Source organism: Myotis daubentonii, chromosome 2 (assembly GCF_963259705.1).
Source record: "Myotis daubentonii chromosome 2, mMyoDau2.1, whole genome shotgun sequence".
NCBI classification, from domain to species: domain Eukaryota; kingdom Metazoa; phylum Chordata; class Mammalia; order Chiroptera; family Vespertilionidae; genus Myotis; species Myotis daubentonii.
The window spans coordinates 47457668-47480484 of record NC_081841.1 but is presented as its reverse complement, the minus strand read 5'-3'; the positions used below and the strand labels follow the sequence as shown (position 1 = coordinate 47480484).

Here is a 22817-nt window from a genome sequence, read left to right as displayed (position 1 = left end):
CAGGAAGCCCAGATGAAACTTTTTCTTAGTTACATATTTCTGTATATATACACGTTGTATTTTTTTTTTCAAGCTTCTCTCCTCCTACTCCAGAATCTCAACTTATATTGGATAAAATAGTCTTGTTAGGAGATTTGAAATGATGAGCAAATATGAATCAGAAAAGAAGCAGCTAACAGTGGATTGGGTTTGGATGCAGAAACTTCAGGATCTTAGCAGGTCCTTGTTGACACAGGGAACGTTGAAGAGTCATCATCTTTAAATGGAGGAATTTAAAAATATAATATAGCAACAGAAGCCAGGTTTTTCAAAAAGTGACATATTTTGATGCTTGGGGTCTTGAAATATGTTGTAAAACAAAGACGTAACGAAAACTAATATCTATGAAATACTTCAGAATTTAAATAATAGTTCTGTTTCCAATATTTAAATTTGTTTTTGTTTCTTTTGATTGATTTCAGAGAGGAAAGAAGGGAAGAGAAATAGAAACATCGGTGATAAGAAAGAATCATTGATAGGCTGCCTCCTGCACGCCCCCACTTGGGGATTGAGACCGCAACCCGGGCATGAGCCCTGACCGGGAATCAAACCGTGACCTCCTGGTTCATAGGTTGATGCTCACCCACTGAGCCATGCTGGCCAGGCCAATATTTATAATTTTTATTAACTCATGGACTGATTTCCCTTTGACCCTGCTAATTTCTTTAAAACCTTGATTTGATTAATTCGACAAAATTATCTCTTCCGTTGCCTGAAAAGGGAATGGGGTGCCAGGGGCATGAGGTGCTTTCTGGAGTGGTGAAAATTATTATTTTTTTATTGGAGTTGTGGTTACACAGATACATATAGTGATCAAAAGTCATCAAACTGTACCCTTAAAATCTTTGCATTTTATTATTCAAGTGACTTTTTTTAGAATAGCAAAAAACGAATAACAACTAGAAATCTTGATAAAATATTATTTAAAAGACAAACAACTATTTTATATTTACCTAGATCTCCCTTTACCATACATTTATCTGAAAAACATGCACTTAAAGGTTTTTTTCTTGGCAGCCAATTGCCATCCTTGAACAGAGTAATTTTGAATTTACATTTTTAACTATTTGGGCAAAAAATAATTAAAGCACCCTGTGTTTTCATATTGCAAACCTGATTTGGAAAGTTGCTGGTTTACTTTTTTAAACCTTTTAAACAAAAATGTTTTTATTTTGTTTCGAATTTACAGAATTGATTTCATACCCTGGAATATGGAAACAGAAGTCCTTCCTCTCATCCCTTCTGTGTTGCCGAGAACTATTTTTCCAACAAGTACCTTATCTTTACAGAATTTTGGTAAAGTTTGTGAAGTTCTTTTCTACTTTTAAAAAAATATGAGCTGCTTTCAATCTCATAAACTTTGTGTTGAAAAACTGTTAAATAAGGTTTAAATAGTAAGTCTAAATATTTTTGTAAATATTTGGTCAGTGACTTTTTAAAATTGTTCAAACCAGAAATTCCTTTTACTTTAAGAAATTACAAGTTAATGTTTTCGAGGACTGATTTGAAGTCTCCCTTCTATTTAGGGCTTCAGTGCCCAAACCATAGATCTTTAGAAGTAGCATCTCATATCCCGTTAATTATGAACAAAGAATTTGAGTCTGTATTTGTGACAACTTGTTTTCTATTGCATTTTGCCAAGGTAATAACAATTCATAAAGCAAACGGCAGTTATCAGACCAAATGTATTTTCTTTTGTGTTTTTTCTCCCTATAAAATTGCCTACATGGATTCATATCTTGTGATAGTATATTTCAGTAGCATTAAAAGAAGCTGATAAATATCTGATATTACTCAGATATTAATAGCTATACATTTATTCATAATTTGATTCATAAGTATATTTTATTTCACTCTGTTATAGATGTGTATTTTATGCTAAAATAAGCTGAAGCTAAACTATTCTCATTTATTGAAACATATACGTACTTTTTACTCTTTAAAAAAATATTAGGTACTTCTTGCAAGGGATATGCATTAGCACATACTCAAGAAGGAGAAGAGAAGAAGCAAACTTCTGGTACATCAAACACCAGAGGATCAAGACGAAAATCTGCAGCAGCAACTCCTACAAGGAGATCTGCACGTAACACAAGAGCTGAAACAGTCACTAATTCTCAGAGATCCCCGGCATCAAATAATTCTGGGTGTGATGCCCCAGATAACAATAATCCATCTCTAAGTGTTTCTTCTTCAGCTGAGTCAGAAAAGCAAACAAGACAGGCCCCCAAACGGAAGTCTGTAAGAAGAGGAAGAAAACCACCTTTACTGAAAAAGAAACTTCGAAGCTCCGTACCTCCTTCTGAAAAAGCATCTTCCAGTGATTCAGTAGATGAAGAAACAGCAGAATCTGACACACCACCTGTGTTAGAGAAAGAGCACCTATCAGATGAAGAAAGTAGAAACACTTGTACTGTGCAGACAAATGTAGAAAATAAGTCTGCTAATGGCTTGAAAAGTTGCAGTGAGCAAATAGAAGAAAGTGAGGAACATACTGAAAACCATGACACAGAGGAAAAAGTAGAATCTTCATATTCTGAGTCTTGTATCCAAGATCCTCCTGTTCTAGTTGGAGAGGAGGAGGACGTTCAGAAAGTTGAGAATATGGGTATTGAGGAAGTTCAAAAAGTTGAGAATGCAGGTATTGAGGAAGTTCAAAAAGTTGAGAATACAGGTATTGAAGTTCAAAAAGTTGAGAATACAGGTATTGAGGAAGTTCAAAAAGTTGAGAATACAGGTATTGAGGAAGTTCAAAAAATTGAGAATACGGATAATGTTTTTTGCTTAGAAAGTGATATTTCTAAAACTATTTCTGAAGAAGGAGGTGATACATTAGAAAATGAAGATCAAATATCTTTACCTTCAGAATCAGAAGTAAAAGCAGATATATGTACAGATTATCCTCCAAATGATTCTCTTACATGTTCAGCATCTGAAATTGAAGTAAACCAACCTGTACCAAGCCTAGATGAGTTATCTGAGAATGCAGAGATAGTTATGGTTAATGAAGAAAAAGTTGTAGAGGTCAATGAAGAAAAAGTTACAGATGTTAATGTTCAAGAGGTTATAGAGAGTCCTATAGTAGAAATTATTGATCATAATGATTCTACAGTAGAAGCAGAACAGCTTGTAGACAGCCCAAGATTAGAATCTTCTGAGGGTGGAATTATACAAACAGTGGACAAAACCTCTATTGAGATCTCAGAGATTCAGTTGCCTGGGCATATTGAAACTGGAGATACAGAAGTAATGTGTGATACTTCAGGGAATGAAAATTTCAGTAGTATTCAAGACTCTGAAAGTAATTTATTAAAAAATAATCTTAACACCAAATTAGACACATCTTTAGAAGAAAAGGCTGAGTCTCTGGTTGAACAACCCAGATCTACAGAATTGCCTAACACACACATTGAACAGATTCAGAAACATTTTAGTGAAGACAATAATGAAATGATACCCATGGAATGTGATTCATATTGCAGTGATCAGAATGAGTCTGGAATTGAACTGTCTGTAAATACTGATGCTAAACAACTGAACAAAAATTCTGCAGAGCACAGTTCTCAAAATAATATGCCATTTTCTGATCCTGTAAGTGAAAAAGTTGAAACTGTATCTCAGCCATTTGAAAACCCAGTAGATACGATAGATAAAGCCAAAAAGCCTCGTACTCGAAGATCCAGATTTCATTCCCCATCTACAACTTGGTCTCCCAACAAAGATACTGCGCGGGAAAAGAAGCGGTCTCAGTCGCCATCTCCCAAAAGAGAAACTGGGAAAGAAAGCAGGAAGTCTCGGTCACCATCTCCCAAAAAGGAATCTTCAAGAGGACGGAGAAAATCTCGTTCCCAGTCCCCAAAACAAGATATTGCAAGAGAAAGAAGGCAGTCACAGTCTCGATCTCCAAAAAGAGACAGCACAAGGGAAGGCAAAAGATCAGAGTCACTCTCCCCAAAGAGAGACACTTCTAGAGAGAACAGAAGATCTCAGTCACGAGTGAAAGATTCCTCCCCAACAGAAAAATCCAGGTCCCGGAGCAGAGAAAGAGAAAGTGATAGAGATGGGCCTAGAAGAGAGAGAGAAAGAGATAGAGAAAGGAGAACCAGAAGGTGGTCTAGGTCCAGATCTCGTTCTCGGTCACCATCAAGATCTAGAACAAAAAGTAAGAGTTCATCATTTGGTAGAAATGACAGAGATAGCTACTCTCCTCGGTGGAAGGAAAGATGGGCAAATGATGGTTGGAGATGTCCACGAGGAAATGATCGGTACAGAAAGAACGACCCAGAGAAACAGAATGAAAATATAAGAAAAGAAAAAAATGACATCAGTCCAGATGCTGATGATCCAAATTCTGCTGACAAACATAGAAATGACTGTTCCAGTTGGGTAACAGAAACAATAAATTCTGGACCTGACCCAAGGACCAGACATCCAGAAAAGTTAAAAGATTCCCCTTGGGAAGAAAATAGAAATGAAAATTCAGGGAATGCTTGGAATAAAAACTTCGGTTCAGGTTGGATGTCTAACCGTGGTAGAGGTAACCGGGGCAGAGGCACTTACAGAGGTAATTTTGTCTATTCAGATCAAAATGAAAATCGGTGGCAAAACCGAAAACCCCTCTCAGGGAATTCAAATGGTTCAGGGAATGAGTCTTTCAAGTTTGTGGAACAGCAACACTATAAGCGGAAAAGTGAGCAAGAGTTCTCATTTGATACACCAGCAGATAGGTCCGGGTGGACATCTGCATCTAGTTGGGCTGTGAGAAAGACTCTTCCAGCAGATGTGCAAAACTATTATTCACGACGAGGGAGGAATTCCTCAGGCTCACAGTCTGGATGGATGAGACAGGAAGAGGAAACACCTGAACAGGGTAATGTATTCTGTTTATTAACACTTTTATTTGAGAAAAGAGACTATAAATTTAATGCCTTATTCATTTGAATTGAAATGATCTGTCTTTATAGTTTTACTAGAGGCCTGGTGCATGAAATTTGTGCACTCGGGGCAGGGGCTCCTTCAGCCTGGCCTGCGCCCTCTCGCAGTCCAGGAGCCCTCGGGGGATGTGTGACTGCTGCGAAGGCGGGAGAGGCTCCTGCCACCGCTGCCCTCGCCAGCTGTGAGCCCAGCTCAGGGCTTCTGGCTGAGCAGTGCTCCCCCTGTGGGAGCACACTGACCACTAAGGGGCAGCTCCTGCGTTGAGCATCTGCCCCCTGGTGGTCAGTGCACGTCATAGCGACCGGTTGTTCCACCATTTGGTCAATTTGCATATTAGCCTTTTATTATATAGGATAATGTTAATTGAATCCCAGTTGTTTACAGGTCACTTTATATTTTAAATAAATATATACCCATTAGTATTTATTTTCTTCTTTCATTCTACCCCTACCCGAAACTTTGCAAAAACTTTAATATTTTAAGTATAATTTACTACAATAGAAAAATTTGGAATGTTTCTATGCAGGATTTAACTTCTATTTATTTTACTTCAGATGTGTACACTTGAATTATTTTGATCATTGTTCTCATATAAATCACTCTTCTAATAAAGATTTATCTTTCTTGGCTTTTTTTGTTAACAATGTGAGAAAAAAGTTGTTGAAGATTAAAAGTTGATTAACTTTTCTCCTAATGTAGTAACCGAAATGAATTTGTATTTATTTCCTTAGTAAGTTTCTTGAGCTACTTATTCTTTGCTCATATTGATGGATGTTATCATGTAACTCTATTCTTAAAAATTATTTTAGTTGCATGTTTTCTTTTAGAAAATCAGCCCACATTATTTAGAAATGACAAGCTTAAGCCAAATAATTGGAGATTGGTTTAGATGTTCTGAATCTGTTCGTTGCTATTTAATTTTACTATAACCATCAGTTCTTTGCTTCTCTAAAGAAATTTGTAACATATTTTTCACAAGCCTTTTTCTTTTGATAGATTCTAACCTAAAAGACCAAACAAACCAACAAGGTGATGGTTCTCAGCTACCTATAAATATGATGCAACCACAAATGAATGTAATGCAGCAACAAATGAATGCACAGCACCAGCCTATGAATATCTTCCCATATCCAATGGGTGTTCATGCTCCTTTGATGAACATCCAACACAATCCATTTAATATTCATCCTCAGCTACCCTTGCATCTGCACACAGGAGTACCTCTCATGCAGGTAGCTGCTCCTACCAGTGTATCTCAGGGACTACCACCACCACCACCCCCTCCCCCACCATCCCAACAAGTCAACTACATTGCTTCACAGCCAGATGGAAAGCAATTGCAGGTATGTTTTTAGCAACTCAAGTTTAATCAACATAGCCATAGTAAACATTTAGCTATTAGGGACAGATATTCAAGAAAGGGCTTCCTGTCATCCAAAACAATTATTTATTTGATTAGGTTTATGCAGCGATTTTCAACCTTTTTCATCTCATGGCACATGTAAACGAATTACTAAAGTTTTGCGGCACAACAAAAAATACATGTTTTGTCGATCTCACAAAAACAATAGGTGTAAATTTGATTCATTGACACTGGACAGCTATTGTTGTGTTAGCTGTTATTTTTTTATTTGACAATCTAAGGTCAGTGTCCCTGATTAAATCATCAGGTATTGCATGTTTTAAAAATTCTTGTGGTACACTGGTTGAAAATTGCTGGGTTTATGGTAAATCTTCATAACCCCTCTTTCACAGTTCTTCTCCTAAATCTCCCTCCCCACAAGTAAGAAACTGAATTAAATACTTATTACCAAGTCTACATATACAGTTATTAAATTCCAAACGGGTTTTTTCACATTAAGAGGACCAGATAATAATGAGCCAAAGTAGAATTGTCGTGGATGCTTTAAATTTTTCCCTAATTTATTGGACTTGTTAGGGGGTGGGAACTTGTGATAAAGTACTGTTAATGAAGCTTGTATTGAATGTTTGGTCAGACGCCAGTTAAAGCTATTCACTAGCTATTACTGTCTCATTTTCACAAATTTACCATGCTAAAAACAATGAGGTGCCTCTGAGGCATACAGATCATTTGAATAATTTGTAAACATTGTGTTGCTTATAGTTTTATGTCTACATTTCAGAAATTCTAGAATCCTGATAGCAAGATATAGTTGGAAGAACAAGGGAATGGGATTCCGGAATATGGGATCTTAAATCTTTTTCTGCTATCTACTCACTGCAAGCCATTTGACCTCACTGCCTCATTCCTCTGATCTTTAAGGGGGCAGGCACTTCAGTTACTTTCCATAAAGAACCTTGCAGGAAAGATACTGTTCTTTACATGCTATTCTTGTTTTTAGTGTTGGTGTCAGAACATTACAATAAACATGCATAATTTAAAAGTCATGTTGACATCTTTAACTAGGGCTCTGTTTTTAAGAATGTTACTCACTTTTCTTCATAAAAGACCTGAAATATGCATTTCTCCTAAGTACAAAGATTGAATTGCTTTGAATTTTTAAAATGTTATTTCTAATATGTAATTAAAAGATTTCTATTGAGTACAAGTAATTCATTAATTGATGATAACTCTTTAAAACAGGGTATTCCTGGTGCTTCTCATGTAACTAATAACATGAGTACACCAGTCTTGCCTGCTCCGACAGCAGCCCCAGCAAATATGGAAACAGTTCAGGGACCAAGTTCTGGTAATGCTTCGTCATCAAGTCACAGCAAAGCCTCTAATGCTGCTGTAAAATTGGCAGAAAGCAAAGTAAGTGTTACAGTGGAAGCCAGCGCAGATAGCTCGAAGACAGACAAGGCAAGTTCAAGGTTGAGAGCAACCTACATAATTTTGTTTCTGATAAAGTTGAAAAAAATCACAGCTTTCTGTTGTATAAGTGGTAAAGAGAATTTATTGATAGTCTTAAATATGAATATTATTTGAAGAGTCCTATCTAGATATGTTGATGCCCAATGAGTTGCTAGTAATATTTCATAATTATTTTTAGAAATGTTTGATATGTATGTTAGTAAATAAATTTTGTGTTTACAACATATTTGAAGAGCTCCTTCTAATAATGCAAATGCACAGTGCTTTTAATTTTATATTTTTAAATAAAGTTTTTGGAAGTATTTAATTGGGCAAATAATAATTATACATTTTCTTCTTATTAGAAATTGCAAATTCAAGAGAAAGCAGCACAGGAGGTAAAACTGGCCATTAAGCCCTTTTACCAAAATAAAGATATCACCAAGGAAGAATATAAAGAGATTGTACGAAAAGCAGTAGATAAAGTAAGTTATAGCTTTAGTGTAGTTCTGTATGTATTGTTTTGAAATATCTCTATTTTAATAATGGGATGCTTAAGTCTAATTAAAATAATAAGTGCTACCTTCTTCTAATTCTTGTCTGCTTTTTTAACTTTTAAATAAGTTCATATAAGATATGAAGAAACATGGAAAAATATCTGGTTTGGGGTTGTTTTTCACAAAGCTTTCCATTTTATTCCTTTTAACTATGAAAAAAAAATTCCCTCATTTTTTCATAGGTTTGTCATAGTAAGAGTGGAGAAGTCAATTCTACTAAAGTGGCAAATTTGGTTAAAGCCTATGTAGACAAATACAAATATTCACGGAAAGGAAGCCAAAAGAAAACTCTGGAAGAACCTGTGTCTACTGAAAAAAACATAGGCTGAAAGGAGAGCACTATTAGGACACTGTCAAGATATCTGCAAAGTGCAATTTCAACATACACCTTTCACTGAAAATCATGCCTAACTGTGATTGAAACTTGGTTTTGATAAAATTATTTTTTTTAACGTAGGATATGTTTTGTTCAAAATAAATAATAGTTCTGCACTGTAACTTCTATATCCTTTCCTCCCCCCCCCCCCGCCCCCCCAAATAAGAGCAAATTCAAGGGAAACTAAAGGGGTTAAGGAATGCATTACTACTAGGACTGTTGCAGTGTGGATGTGGAAGATGTACATACAGCTTTTTTATTTCAACAATGGAGTGCACAAATTAGAAATTTCTAAGTGCACTGGTTTTGGAAGAGAGATATATATATATATAATACCTTTATTCTGTCAGGCTAAAAATAAAGTATGATCTATATGATTTTCCCCTCTAATTATAGAAAGTTAAGTAATGTATTACCATGAAAAATATTTCTAATAAGAGAACATACCAATTGCAGGATACCTAATCTGTATTTTTAAAAGCACACATCTGAATAAATTGCTTTGCTAGAAAACAAGTGATCACATGAGTAAAACTCAGTGTTCAAAACTTCGGAACACTGTTGACCTGTTGTATCACCAAATAAAGGGTATGCTGCTTGTTTTTCTTTGTGCCTTTTTTTCCCCCCAGTTGAGATGAAGCTAGATTTACATTTGCTAGATTTACAGCTTTGGCAGTCTAAATTCTTTGTTGAATTTAGAAGATCAATGTGAAAAAGAGTGTTGACTTTGTAAAAGTTGTTTTTTCATAATATTTCCTATCGATCAGAGATGATAAATTTTCTGTGCCAACCAGAGGCCTGCAGTAAGTGGTGGCCACGATCCTCTTTCTTGGGACTACGGTAGAATTGTGAGACTCACTTCAGTGGCTTTCCGGTTGTTGTTCATTTGTCCGATCATTAATGAAATTCTTTTCACACTTGAGATATCCAAATGTTTTACAATGAATGAAGTGTTAATTTGGTGACCGTATGATGGCCATTAAGCATGTTGTAAAAATCTAGACGTTCAAATCTGTGTTTTGGAAAGGGAGAGGAATTAAATAATGGAGTTTGGGTTAGGCCTTCAGGGACTAGGGATTTGGTTTTTTTTTTAAGTATTAGAATATGTTAATTTTTATAAAAGGTAAGTTAAAAGTATTAATAGTACCATTATTTTAATTGGCATTTTGGAAGAAAACAAGAGTTGTCTCCATGATAATCTGTCTTTAATTCTAGTAACAATTTTCAGTAGATACCAAATAACTGGAAAGTTATTCAGACAAAGATAGATATATGGCTCAGTGAAACAGGCTGACCCTTTTACTAGCTAAACTAGCAAGAGCAATACTCTGTGGGACTGTGCTTTTCTGAAATAAAGATTGTGTTTCTCAATTTTATGTGCATAATACTTTCCTGGTGCTAGCTTTGATAGGCAAAATATTTTGAAATGATGGCCCCAATAGTGATTGTGCTAGTTCATAATCTTTAATAGATTATGAGTATAATCCCAAAAAGTATTAGAAATATTTCCAAGCAGCTTTTGATCTTTATTCTGCATTTTTGGGCATTTGTAATATGGTATTCTACTGATTTATATATATTTTTAATTAAAGTTTGTGTTTAGATTATGGGAAAGTGTAGAAGTATATTTCTTCTAATAAAATATTAAGACAGTATTTTAAATATCAATGCACACATCCTCACTGGTTTCAGTTTTGAGCTCTAGAAACAACTGTGTTAACTTTAAATCTATTTTGAGTTAAAGCTGGTTCACACTTTGAAAATTTTGTAGCAAATTGCCTAAGCCAATTGATCACATAATGCCTACTTTTCCTTTTTTTTTTTCAGTGACTTTTGGGATTTTGGTGACATTTTAAAATTTGCTTTACTATTTATCCTTTGAAAACATGTTTAAAATAAATTTTAAAGAAAAACTAGGTGGCGTGATCAAATCTCAGATGTTTGGCAGCACTGTCATGAATTATTTCCACCTTTCCTGAAAATAAGGTGTGATCCATATCTGGTTGGCATACTGGTTAGAACGCATTTAGAATAGCTAATGAAGAATGCTACTGCATTAAAATTCAAACTTTTAAAACTTTGAAATATTTGAGAACGTATTAGAAAGTGCATGCTTTATGTTAAAAAATACATTGCTTTAACATTCCCCATTCTTGGTTTTTCAGAAATTTATATTAATTTTGCATGTATGCATACTTAAAAATATTTTGTGGTGTTACAGATTTCTCTTATTTATGAAGATTCAGTATTAACTTGACCTTTGAAACCTTGTCCCTTTAACTTACTAGTCACATTGACCAATGTTTTAAGAGGTAGGGATGTCTAGAATTTTGAGACTGAAGGTAGTTATTATTTGAACATTCCAAAAGTTTTGTGATTTTTTTTCCCTGGTAATTACCACATTTTCTTCATCTTCCTTTAAATGACCACAGTATGTACTGCTTGAATGTTCATCAAAAAGGTGTAGTTTCGGGAGCACAGGGGTGGTTGCCCATGGTCCATGACACATTGTTTGTAGTGTGAGGATGGAGTGCTGTCTACTGAAACAATGCTCTTAAACAGATATGTAGTATGTAATATTTTCTAATAAATTCTTTTGATAAACAAAGTAGTGTCTTTAACATTTTATTAAGATTCCTGGGAAATGGATTTTTACCTCATAACTCTTTCCAAACATTTGTTGAAGTATTTCTTGGATTTGCACCAAAGTAACTAGCATCATAGTTACTTTAATGTCCAAGTTGTAAAGCAAGCTTTGAGTTAACTACAAGCATCTGTTTTAATAGCATTTTTCCTAATTACATAATCATTACAGGACATTAGAAACACTTAGTAAATAAAAAAATCCAGAAAGACAGAAGAAACGGAATAGCAAAAGGAGAAAAATCACCTGTGATTGTACTGATCAAATTGCACATAATTGTTCTAAGTCCTCCTTTTCACTTAAAGATGTATTGAAAAGTTGTTGTTTTAATAAAAATTGTAGAGTGTGATTTTTAATGGCTATATAGTGTTCTATTATATAGATATTAGAGGCCTGGTGCATGAAATTTGTGCACGGGTAGGGTCCCTAGGCCTGGCCAGTCGGGGCCTTCTGGCTGCCGGCTGGGGCCTTCTGTTTTGTGCTGACCCCTGGTGGTCAGCACACGTCATAGTAAGCAATAGAACTGCCGGTGTCAAACTCCCGTGGGGCAACTTTGCATAATATATATATATATATATATGCCGGGAGCCGGTCCATGCTTGCTGTTTCAAGGGACCTGGCATATATAGCATACGGTTCTTAATATGTTTGCTCACCTTCTTGGTGCTGTGTTTTAACCAAGGTCACCTCTCCGAGAAAGGTTGAATCCCCAGGTAGAGATTTTCCCCTGAAGTTAGGGAGGGAATAAAACCCCTCAACTAAGTGCCAGGCGGGTAATTAATCACTTTAACTATGAACAATCATGCTTAAGCTACATAATCTTTACTCCCTGGAATGGAGATAAGAAACACCCTAACCTTTGTAATAGAGATTGATAGGATTGAATCAACTGGTATAAATACAGATGTAACAAGACAGAGTCAGAACTCAGAACACAGGACTCATGAGACAGAATTCAGAAGACACCAAGAGACAGAACTCAGAATCTAGAGACAGAAGACAGAGCTTAGAACACAGAACTTACAAGACAGAACTTCAGACAGAATTTAGAAGAGAGCCAAGAAGACAGAACTTAGAACAGAATCAAGAAGACAGAACTCAGAACACAGAACTTAGAACACAGGGCTTGGAAGACAGGACCAAGAGAGACAGAGCCTAGGCACAGAACCTCACAGAACGTCCTCTAGAGACAGAAGAACTTCGCTGGAGATCCAGAGCAGAACCTCTCTGGAGATCCAGACCAGAACTTGGCTGGAGATCCTGGCTAGGCTGCTGATCAACTGAACCCTGTCTCCGTGTCCTTCCTTCTTCACCGACTCCGTCCACACCTTTGGGGAATGCCTGGACTCGCTGGGGCAGGACCCCAGCATCTGGCGCCCGAACAGGGACCCCTAGGTAAGCGCCCCGCACTCGGGACGGATAGGACTCCACCGTAGGAAGAGGGTGGATAGTCTTCGCCGACTCCGTCCACACCTTTGGGAACCCCTGGAACAGGATTCCCCTAGGTAAGCCCCCCCCATTGAGAACCCCCACACACGGGATGGATAGGACTCCACCAGGGTACTGCAGACCCCCCTACAGAGGATAAGTAGGGTAAGAAGGTGGATAGCACAGAACTTAGATTGACAAGATGTGCCATACTGAGTCCAAAGAAAGAAGACTCTGTATTGATTCTTAGATTGAGAAGATGTGCCATACTGAGTCCAAAGAAAGAAGACTCTGTATTGATCTTTAGATTAAGAAGATGTGCCATACTGAGTCTAAAGAAATAAGACTCTGTATTGATCTTTTAACACATATGCTTGCTAGCAGAGGAATTAAGGTTACTCCCAGTCAGATGGAACATTTTATACAAGAAATATGTCCATGCTTTTCTGAGGAAGGAAAGGTGCCGGAAAGGTAAATGTAGAGGCATGGGAGGAGGTAGGCCCAAGGAGCCTTATCCTTAACCCCACTGCAGCCTTCCCACCCCGGGAAAGTGCAGGATTGGCAACCTCTCCCTGGGGTGATAGATCAGGACTCAGGTAATAGCGGAAAGTGCCAATCCTACTCTTAAAATGGATACAAGAGAGCATTTGGAGTTTTTCTTTTTAATGCTTGCTTTTAAAAAATAAAAAAGGGGGAATTTGCCGGGAGCCGGTCCATGCTTGCTGTTTCAAGGGACCTGGCATATATAGCATACGGTTCTTAATATGTTTGCTCACCTTCTTGGTGCTGTGTTTTAACCAAGGTCACCTCTCCGAGAAAGGTTGAATCCCCAGGTAGAGATTTTCCCCTGAAGTTAGGGAGGGAATAAAACCCCTCAACTAAGTGCCAGGCGGGTAATTAATCACTTTAACTATGAACAATCATGCTTAAGCTACATAATCTTTACTCCCTGGAATGGAGATAAGAAACACCCTAACCTTTGTAATAGAGATTGATAGGATTGAATCAACTGGTATAAATACAGATGTAACAAGACAGAAAGAGACAGAACTTAGAACACAGAATTCAGAAGACAGAACCAACGCGGAACCTGGAGATGGAGGAGCTTCGCTAGAGAAAACATGGCAAAAGATCCTGGACTGAACCTGACTGCAGATATATGGCAAGAGAACCTGACTAGAACCTGGTGACTGAGCCTGGCTGGAGAGCCTAGCGAGGGAACATGGCCACAGAACCTGGCTGGAGATCCGAAGCAGAACCTTTCTGGAGATCCAGACCAGAACTTGGCTGGAGATCCTGGCTAGGCTGCTGATCAACTGAACACTGTCTCCGTGTCCTTCCTTCTTCGCCGACTCCGTCCACACCTTTGAGGACCCCTGGACCCGCTGGGGCTGGACCCTAGCATATATATATATATATATATATATATATATATATATATATATATATATATATATATATATACCTTAAACAGCCTCTGTTAGATATTGTTTTTACTAATATAATTAAATTAGTAAAATATAAATTGTACTAATATAAATAAGACTGATACAAACATCTGACTATATAAATTGTACCCATTTCAGATTGTTTTCTGGGGATTAACTCCTAGAAGAAGGATACCTTGGTCAATCAGTTTTTATTTTCCCATAAATTTTAAGATATAATTATATACATACACTTAATATATAATTTTTAAAAGGTCAGTTATAGTCAGTATAAAACTCCATTTTCCTAAGCTGGTTTTCTATCCAGAGAGAACCATCAGATTTTTTTATGTTTCCATACTCTTCAGCACATTTACAAAAATACTTTTTGAGATTCCGGGATAATTAGTTACCCCAGCGCATAAATTATATTCTGTAAACTGTTCTACATCTCTTGTCCCCTTAAGAAATTGAAGATAGCCCTAGCTGGTTTGGCACAGTGGATAAGAGTGTTGGCCTGTGGACCAAAGGGTCCAGGTTCAATTCCGGTCAGGGTCACATACTTTGGATGCAGGCTCCTGGTCGGAGCTCATTCAGGAGGCAACCAATTAATGTTTCTCTCCCATCGATATTTCTGTTTTTCCCTCTCTCTTCCACTCTCTAAAAAAAAAAGAAATTTAAGATGTAGTCTGTCATCCATGTCTATTTTATAATGGTTCTATTGTTCTTTGGTTGATGAGTAACCTTTGGCTATTAGAAACAATGTTAATGAACATCCTTTTTGTCTATGAGGTTACATTGAATTTCAGGATATTCACATTTTAATTTGGATAGATGTCAAATTGCTCTCTAAAAGGAGTATACTAATCTATAGTTCCACCACAGTTCCTGAGCTTTATAAAGGGGACATATGTAGTAATTTCAACAGATTTTTTTTTTTTTTTAAATCCTGAAAACGTTGAGGAACAAATCTGGCCAAAGAGTCAGCTAACAAACTGTACACTAGCATGGATAGTAGTTGACTGGAAACTGGTTTCAAGTTAGCATAACCTTCTGCCTAAGAAATGTTCCGTCTTTAAGGGAATTCCCAGAAAGTTTTGTTGGCTCTAAAAAGTGGAGTGGTGTCAAATTAATAAATGAAATATGTGGAAAACAAACCTGAGGAATTATGGAAAACTTTAGAAAGATAACAAAATGCACAGGAAGAAAATACTTAATGGAACTAGTGAAGCAAATACAAAAATAATGATTGGCACCCAAAATTGGTGTCTTGTATGTACTAGCAACCAGACTCCCCATGGAAAGAATTCTAGTTTTTCTCTATAATTGGGCTGTGTGTGTGCTGGTTAAATGGCTCCACTTAACTTGGCATATGACCTTAGGCAAGGTACTTAGTATTCTAAACCCTCCATATCCCACTTATAAAACAACTATTACATTGGGTTGTTAAGACTGATATGATACATGTAAAAGGCTTAACAGAGTGACTGGCAGAGGGAAGTGCTTAGCAAATGTTAGTGACCAGCATAAAGTGTGGAAACCACTTAAATGTTCATCAATAAGGGGTCTAGTTAAATCATGGTACACCCATAAAATGGAGCTCTTCATACCAATATGGAAAGATCTTAAGATTTTCAGTTTTTAAAAAAGTACAGCAGTGTTAATGGTATGAAATACTTTGTGTAAAAATGAGAAAATATCCTAATTGCTTGTATGTAATCAGTACCAGAGATGTACCGCAGAGATATGATCAGTGGTTATCTGGCAACGGGGTGGGATCCAGCAGGTGGGGGAGGGTTTGGAGGGGGACTTCTCATTGACTGTCTCTTGAACTTTTAAAAAATTTATTGATTTCAGAGAGAGAAACATCAATGATTAGGATCATTGATTGGCTACTTCCTGCATGCACCCAACTGGGGATCAAGTCTGCAACCTGGGCATGTGCCCTAATCTGGATTCGAACTCTGTGACCTCCTGGTTCATAGGTCGATGCTCAACCACTGAGCAACACCCGCCAGGCCCTCTGGAACATTTTGGTTATTAAATTGTATGGTTGTTATCACCTACTCACAAAGGATACCTTAAAGCAGTGGTTCCCAACCTTTTTTTTGGCCATGCCCCACCTAAGCATCTCTCAAATTCTGATGCTCACTCCTGTGACATACAGTTATTATTCAAAAAGTGAACTCCTATTCACATGGAGGAAGCCTAAAAGGCCATTAACTTGGTCTAAATAAGCTTCCAAAGAATATAGCATCCATGAAAGAGAAAAATAGAAGAACAAAAGGACAGTTTAAGTACTGAGGAAGAATACTAGGAAGTGATATGAAAAAATAGCAGTTTCAAAACATAATAGAGAACCAAAATGCATGTCACTATATTTATATACTGTATATGAGGCCCCTAGAATCATAAGTGCAAAAAATTCAGTTATTAACTCATTCTCAAATTGCCCCCCTTAAAAATCAAATCGTCCCCCTTTGGGGCTTGTGCCCCACATTGGGAACCACTGCTTTAAAAACTTCATTTCAGACTGAAATCCACAGGAACCAGGACTTAATGGCAGGTTTTTCACTTAATATTTAAGTACAGTAGGTCCTCAAGTAATGTTTTGAAATGCTGTAGGAACTTGTTTTTATTAGCTTGTGGTAAACTGGTTTCGGTATACACGTCGTTTTACCTGTTCCTAGAACCCATTGAGAACATTGAGGACTTAACTGTAGTCTTAGAGCAGTGGTTCTCAACTTCCCAATGCCGCGACCCTTTAATACAGTTCCTCATATTGTGGTGACCCCCAACCATAAAATTATTTTCGTTGCTACTTCATAACTGTAATTTTGCTACTGTTATGAATCATAATGTAAATAGCTGATATGCAGGATGTATTTTCATTGTTACAAATTGAACATAATTAAAGCATAGTGATTAATCACAAAAACAATATGTAATTATATATGTGTTTTCCAATGGTCTTAGGCAACCCCTGTGAAAGGGTCGTTCGACCCCCAAAGGGGTCGAGACCCACAGGTTGAGAACCGCTGTCTTAGAGGAACCGAATCTGCTCACCTACCTATGTGACAATGTGCCTCAGCCTTTCTAAGTTATGTATAGTGCAATCCTATAACTAATTTTTAACAATAGAAGCATTTGCTCCTTATGAAATGAGGATTCACAAATGCAACTAGTTTTGCAAATATCAAGGTAGTAGAAAAAGCCATGGCTGTAATGTAACCAGCAAGTTAGTACTGTCTTCATTTGTTTTGCTGCCTTAAGAGAAAGTCATTAAAACTGAATATCTGACTACATTATGTTCTATGAAGAGTTAAAGTAATATGAGAGTGATTGATAAGCAAAATTTTCCTTGGATAAACACTGGATTTTTTTCTCTTTTAAATACTATTTGATGAAAATGATCCCAGCATCAAGCGCGAGGTGCCCATGTGGTTAATGCCATAGCTGTGCTCCTGCTGCTTCACCGCTTCTGTTTTGTGGGAAAAGTCTCACCATGCTTCCTTGGTGTCTAATACTCAATCACAGTGATCAAGATCACAACAGAAGTCACTTATCCAAAACATTCTCATTTTAAAAATCATTTTTATTGTCATTTTATGGTTAAAAAAACATACATGGCATGACTATAAAGTAATGAGACAAGTTTCCATGTGTGGCTGGAACTACTGAGTCTCATTAGTATATAGTCACATCCTATCTCGAACTTGGAAGAAAAATATGCCTTGGCTATATGATTACCAATTTTGTTACTTAAAATTTATTGAGTGCCAACAGAGCACTAGGCACGTATATAACACAGAATTGTACAGTCTCTAAGTTGTAGACTATATAATTTACATAGATTTCTTAAAGATAACATTAAAGCATGTATTTACAGAACTTTAGACAAAAATAACAATACTGGAAATCAGCAAGTTTCTGTCTAGCGAGGAGCACCTTTTCATGAATGAGAGGGTTACGCAGAACTTGTGCGTGAGCACTTTAATTCCATTACCCAGCAAGTCCATGTTATTTCATTATATAGTTATATAAAGCTATAAGAAGAAAAGCCTAAGTGGAAAGCCATAATTGGTTTCATTAGGTCAAATACATATTTAGAAAATTCTCTGCTGAGACCAATGCTTCAAGGAGACTACAGACGTATTTACATATTATAGCACAAAAGCTAGAACTATGGCATGCGATTCCAATAAGGTGGAAGAATGGTGAATACGAAAATCATTTTTCTAAACCTGGTTTCTTTTCTATTAATTTACCATAGCAGTCTTAATTTGCAAAGAAACGTACCTTTAAAACAAACGATGTTACACAAAATTATTGATGTTACACAAAATTATGTTAGAAAAATTCAAGAGATTTCTAGGTAAATACAATGAATAGGAAATTCTCCAACTGACATCCACCATTGATAGCCTTGTAAGTTTTGGGGGCTTGAGAGTGATTGTAGTGTTAACCACAGCATCTCCGGTGTGTCTATAGGCAGCCCTAATATTGGGAGGTGAGCCAAGAATAAACCCCACAACTCTAGGCAATAATCGTGACCAATGTTGGAGAAAAAGTTTCCTAAGCATTAATTAATTAATACATGGCAGAGTGCCAGGGAGCCCTCTTTAGGGAGAAATGAGATTCTCCTTTCCTAATAGTTGAATCAAAATAGTGAAAAATTTTTTAGATCCAAACTAAGGCCCTTTTACTCTCAGAAGCTGCTCCCAATTTCAAGTTGAGTACTTGGATGCACTGTGGTTCTGAATGATTTGTCAAAGAAGCTGTCAAACAATAATCCGGGTTTGCCCTGCAGTCCAATGGAAAATAAATACTCTCAATCTCCTGCCCATCTCCTGCACTCTCTCAGTAAAGGAACTCTCTTAGCTATTCTCTGTTCAATGTATTATAAATCAACGTACATCCAATAGGTGACTGGCCCTTGCCTTCTGCTGAATTTTTAAGAATGTCTTAACCATACTCAGAAATGAAGGACTCAAGAAACTGTTCAGTCTTTTATTTAAAAACTATAAACAGTCACCAAAGTAAATAAAGCCATTCTATAACATAACTGTTAGGTCTATTTTTACTGCACATCCTAATGACACAGCAGAAATGGTGGCTGGGGGCCCTCCACACTTTTGGGTGCTAACAGAACAGGCAATAGGCAGTTATAGATGGATACATGTCACGCTGAGGAGAAAAGACAATTTAATAAGGAAGTGAGCAGTTTCTGAGCAGGAATGTGATACAGTATTAAGAATGGAAGAATAATACAATAAAATTCCACACTATATTAAGATAGAAAAAGTAGTGAAGAAAATATCATACCTGCACATAATGCATATATAACACAGGAGAAAACCTGTATAAAATTCCATGTATTTAAACCAATTTACAAATACAAAAAAATTCTGTCCAAGCTTTGAGCTTGCACATGACAAACGTTTACAGTGGATACATGTTAGGGAAAACCAAAAAATACCTTCAAATAGTTTTTCTTCTACAAAAATGACATGAGATATATTATTCATTACTCTTTCAGCCAGCAAAATGAGTTCTAACAAGGTGTATAATACAAAAAAAGAAAAGGAAAAAAAAAATCACAGTTCCACAACTGTTTTGACTTTACAGCATCAGTACCTTTGCAGAAGTATTTACACAAATTTAAAGAACATTCATCCACTGCGTAGAATATATCACAATTACTTACAATTGACAGGAAAGTCTAGAAAACTTTAGGACCTACCAGTAATGCTTCTAGGACACCACAGAATGTATTTCCAGTGGCTGCAGTGGCATGAAAGGTGTTCATTCTATTCACAAATATTTACAGGATCTATTCAGACTGGTAAATTTTTATGATAATAAATAAGTGAAAATATATTGGCTCAAGTAAGAAAACCAAGCTACTGATTTCTAAACAAAACACACAATCCATATCTAGATATTAGTGGCCCCCTTGGAGATACGGGGTATAGGTGTGCTGAAACTTTTTTTTTTTAATTATTCAAACCAGCTTAAACGGTTTTGTAAATATAAAAATGTGCTCCTTTTTGGATATAGATAAAAATATTTAATGCTTCTATTTCATCTGCTCATGTAGGTTTTACAATATTCCATGTATATTCCAATGTGGATGGTACTGAATTCTGATCATACCAGTTTCCATCAGGATTTATCAGATCTGAGAGACATCCTGCAGATAAGCTGGTTGACAATCCCACAGCAGTTTTTTTTTCTTTTTCTTTTTAGATTTTTTTTAAAACAGAACAAAGGGATCACTCAGGGATCAGAATACGAAGCTTCCTCTCAGCATCATGGGAGGAGATAAAATAATTCATTCTATGGTCTCTGCTCCATTAAGACTTGGTGCTTTCTTCAGTAACATGTGAAATGTATCTGACTTTGAGTTCCCCACTACAGAAGTGGAATTATTTTTCACTGCAGCATTTCTGAGTCTTTTTCTTGTTCTTTACTCTGAACTGTAAAGTTAAGTTCGTAAAGGCATTTGGCAAGGGTGGAGGACGCTTCCATGTTACTAATGGCTAGCACTGATAGGTTGTTTTCATGTCTCTTTAACAATCTGGAAGAAAACAAAGAAGTTTATCAGCATCCAAGGTCCCAGAGATGATTCCTTGCGGACTTTGCAAGTTTAAAAACTAAAATTTTAAACGACATAATACAGAGTCCCACAGTAAATGTAGATATAAAATTGCTGGAAGATAAAAAGGAATTTGGGAAACTAGTTAAACCTATTCAATTTACAAAGTAAACTGAGCCAACCTGAGGCATCTCAAATGGAAATGACTTTCTAGCTACTTAAATAGTAGTGTCAGAATTAGGCAACTTCTTGGCTTGTTTTTTCTTCATGGTATCTTTCTAAATACAGGACACCACGTAGAATAATTTGCATTAATCTCCATTCAAGCTTCTAGAAAATTCAGGCAGTATCTCTACAAGAGTGAAATTCATAGAATCAAAGAGTGGAATAGTGGTTGCCAGGGGCTGGGGGGAGATGGAAATAAGGAATTACTAATCAATGGGAATAAAGTCTCAGTTAAGCAAGATGAAAAGCTCTAGAGATCTGCTGTACACTTTGTACCTCTAGTCCAGTGGTTGCCAACCTTTCAGACCTCATGGACCTCCAGTGGTCCACGGACCACCGGTTGGCAACCGCTACAGCAAGAATGTATTGTACACCTAAAAATGTGTTAAGAGGACAGATCTCATCGTAAGTGTGCTTAACTCAATAAAAAAATTTTTAAAATTCAGATCCTGTCAGAAAACAGTTGGAGGGAAACAAAATGGTTGCTTTTAAGAGATTAATTGAAAATAAAAATTAGGTCCTAGTATGATAGTTTCTTTCTCCAGAAGACGATGGGATTAAGACTTGCGGGGATTCAAAGGGGCTCTGTGGTACTGATGCTATTCTATTTCTTTTTTCTTATATATTTTTATTGATCTCAGAGAGGAAGTGAGAGGTAGAGAGAGATAGAAACATCAATGATGAGAGAGAATTATTGATTGGCTGCCTCTTGCATGCCCCCTATTGGAGATCGAGCTTGGGCATGTGCCCTTGACCGGAATTGAACCCGGGACTCTTCAGTCTGCAGGCCAACGCTCTGTCCACTAAGCCAAACCAGCTAGTGCAATGCTGTTATATTTCTTAACTTGGGTGGTTGGTTATAAGGGGGTTCATTCTGTGATAATTCATTGGGCTTTACACTTCTGAGTTTTATACTCTTCTTTAGACATAATGTATTTCACAAGTTTATTTGACAACTCTTTAAATGAACTATGAAATTTCTATGAAAGAAAGTCATAAAAATCTTTATTTAAAAATAGCATACAAAGTAGAATCAAAATATTTCGCCTTTATAAGACACTTCGACAAAAAAAAAAAACATTGTTTCAAAATCTTAAGATCATATTTTCCAAACTGCCAGTCGCATATTAAAAAGTATTCTTTGTTTTATTTTTATGTCACATGTATAAAACTAGAAAGACTAAATTTAAGTCACCAGGATGATTTTAAGGTAACAATTTCACTTAAAAATTATTTTTTTTATTATTGATTTCAGAGAGGAAGGAAGAGGGAGAAAGAGAGAAACATCAATGATGAGAGAGAATCACTGCCTCCAGCACACCTCACACTGGGGACTAAGCCTACAACCTGGGCATGTGCCCTGACCGGGAATCAAATCATGATACCCTGGTTCATAGGTGATCCTCCAACCACTGAGCCACACTGGCTGGGTACAATTTCACTTTTATATAAATTAATATCTTTTATTTGGGGAGGATTTACACAAATTAAATAAGCACTCACTAGATAAAAAATGAAATGTCTGTTTTATTGTATAAATTATACTTTCACTTTCATATTTCAAAAGTTCTTTTTGATATGTTTAACAAAGCATAAACATTGTGTAGCTTTAATGCACTTAATAGATAATGTGAAATAGTTTTAAGTAGCATTATTGAAGACAATTTAAGACATGAGTCAGGAGTTTGAATACAAGTGTATCTCCTTTAGCTTCCAAAATAAATAAATTTATTTTCTGGATAAACTAAACCAGAAAGGTTTAAAGCTTACAGT

The 22817-nt window shown here is 36.4% G+C and overlaps 2 protein-coding genes across 8 annotated transcripts in view; one reads left to right on the top strand and one right to left on the bottom strand.

The window, feature by feature from the left end:
• Positions 1-8872, top strand: part of SCAF11 (SR-related CTD associated factor 11) — an 88367-nt gene extending 79495 nt beyond the window's left edge. For 4 of the 5 annotated variants that reach the window (XM_059682648.1, XM_059682647.1, XM_059682649.1 and 1 more), the window contains 6 exons: positions 1229-1335; positions 1994-4909; positions 5971-6317; positions 7580-7798; positions 8155-8274; positions 8529-8872. In XM_059682648.1, the coding sequence (XP_059538631.1) occupies positions 1229-1335; positions 1994-4909; positions 5971-6317; positions 7580-7798; positions 8155-8274; positions 8529-8675 (3856 nt within the window). In that variant the 3' untranslated portion in view covers positions 8676-8872. The remainder of the gene's footprint in view (positions 1-1228; positions 1336-1993; positions 4910-5970; positions 6318-7579; positions 7799-8154; positions 8275-8528) is intronic. The other variant, XM_059682646.1, reaches the window with a different exon arrangement.
• Positions 8873-19216: 10344 nt separating this feature from the next.
• The window catches only part of ARID2 (AT-rich interaction domain 2), a 213173-nt gene continuing 209572 nt past the window's right edge, over positions 19217-22817 (bottom strand). For all 3 annotated transcript variants that reach the window (XM_059682644.1, XM_059682643.1, XM_059682645.1), the window contains one exon: positions 19217-20801. In XM_059682644.1, the coding sequence (XP_059538627.1) occupies positions 20657-20801 (145 nt within the window). In that variant the 3' untranslated portion in view covers positions 19217-20656. The remainder of the gene's footprint in view (positions 20802-22817) is intronic.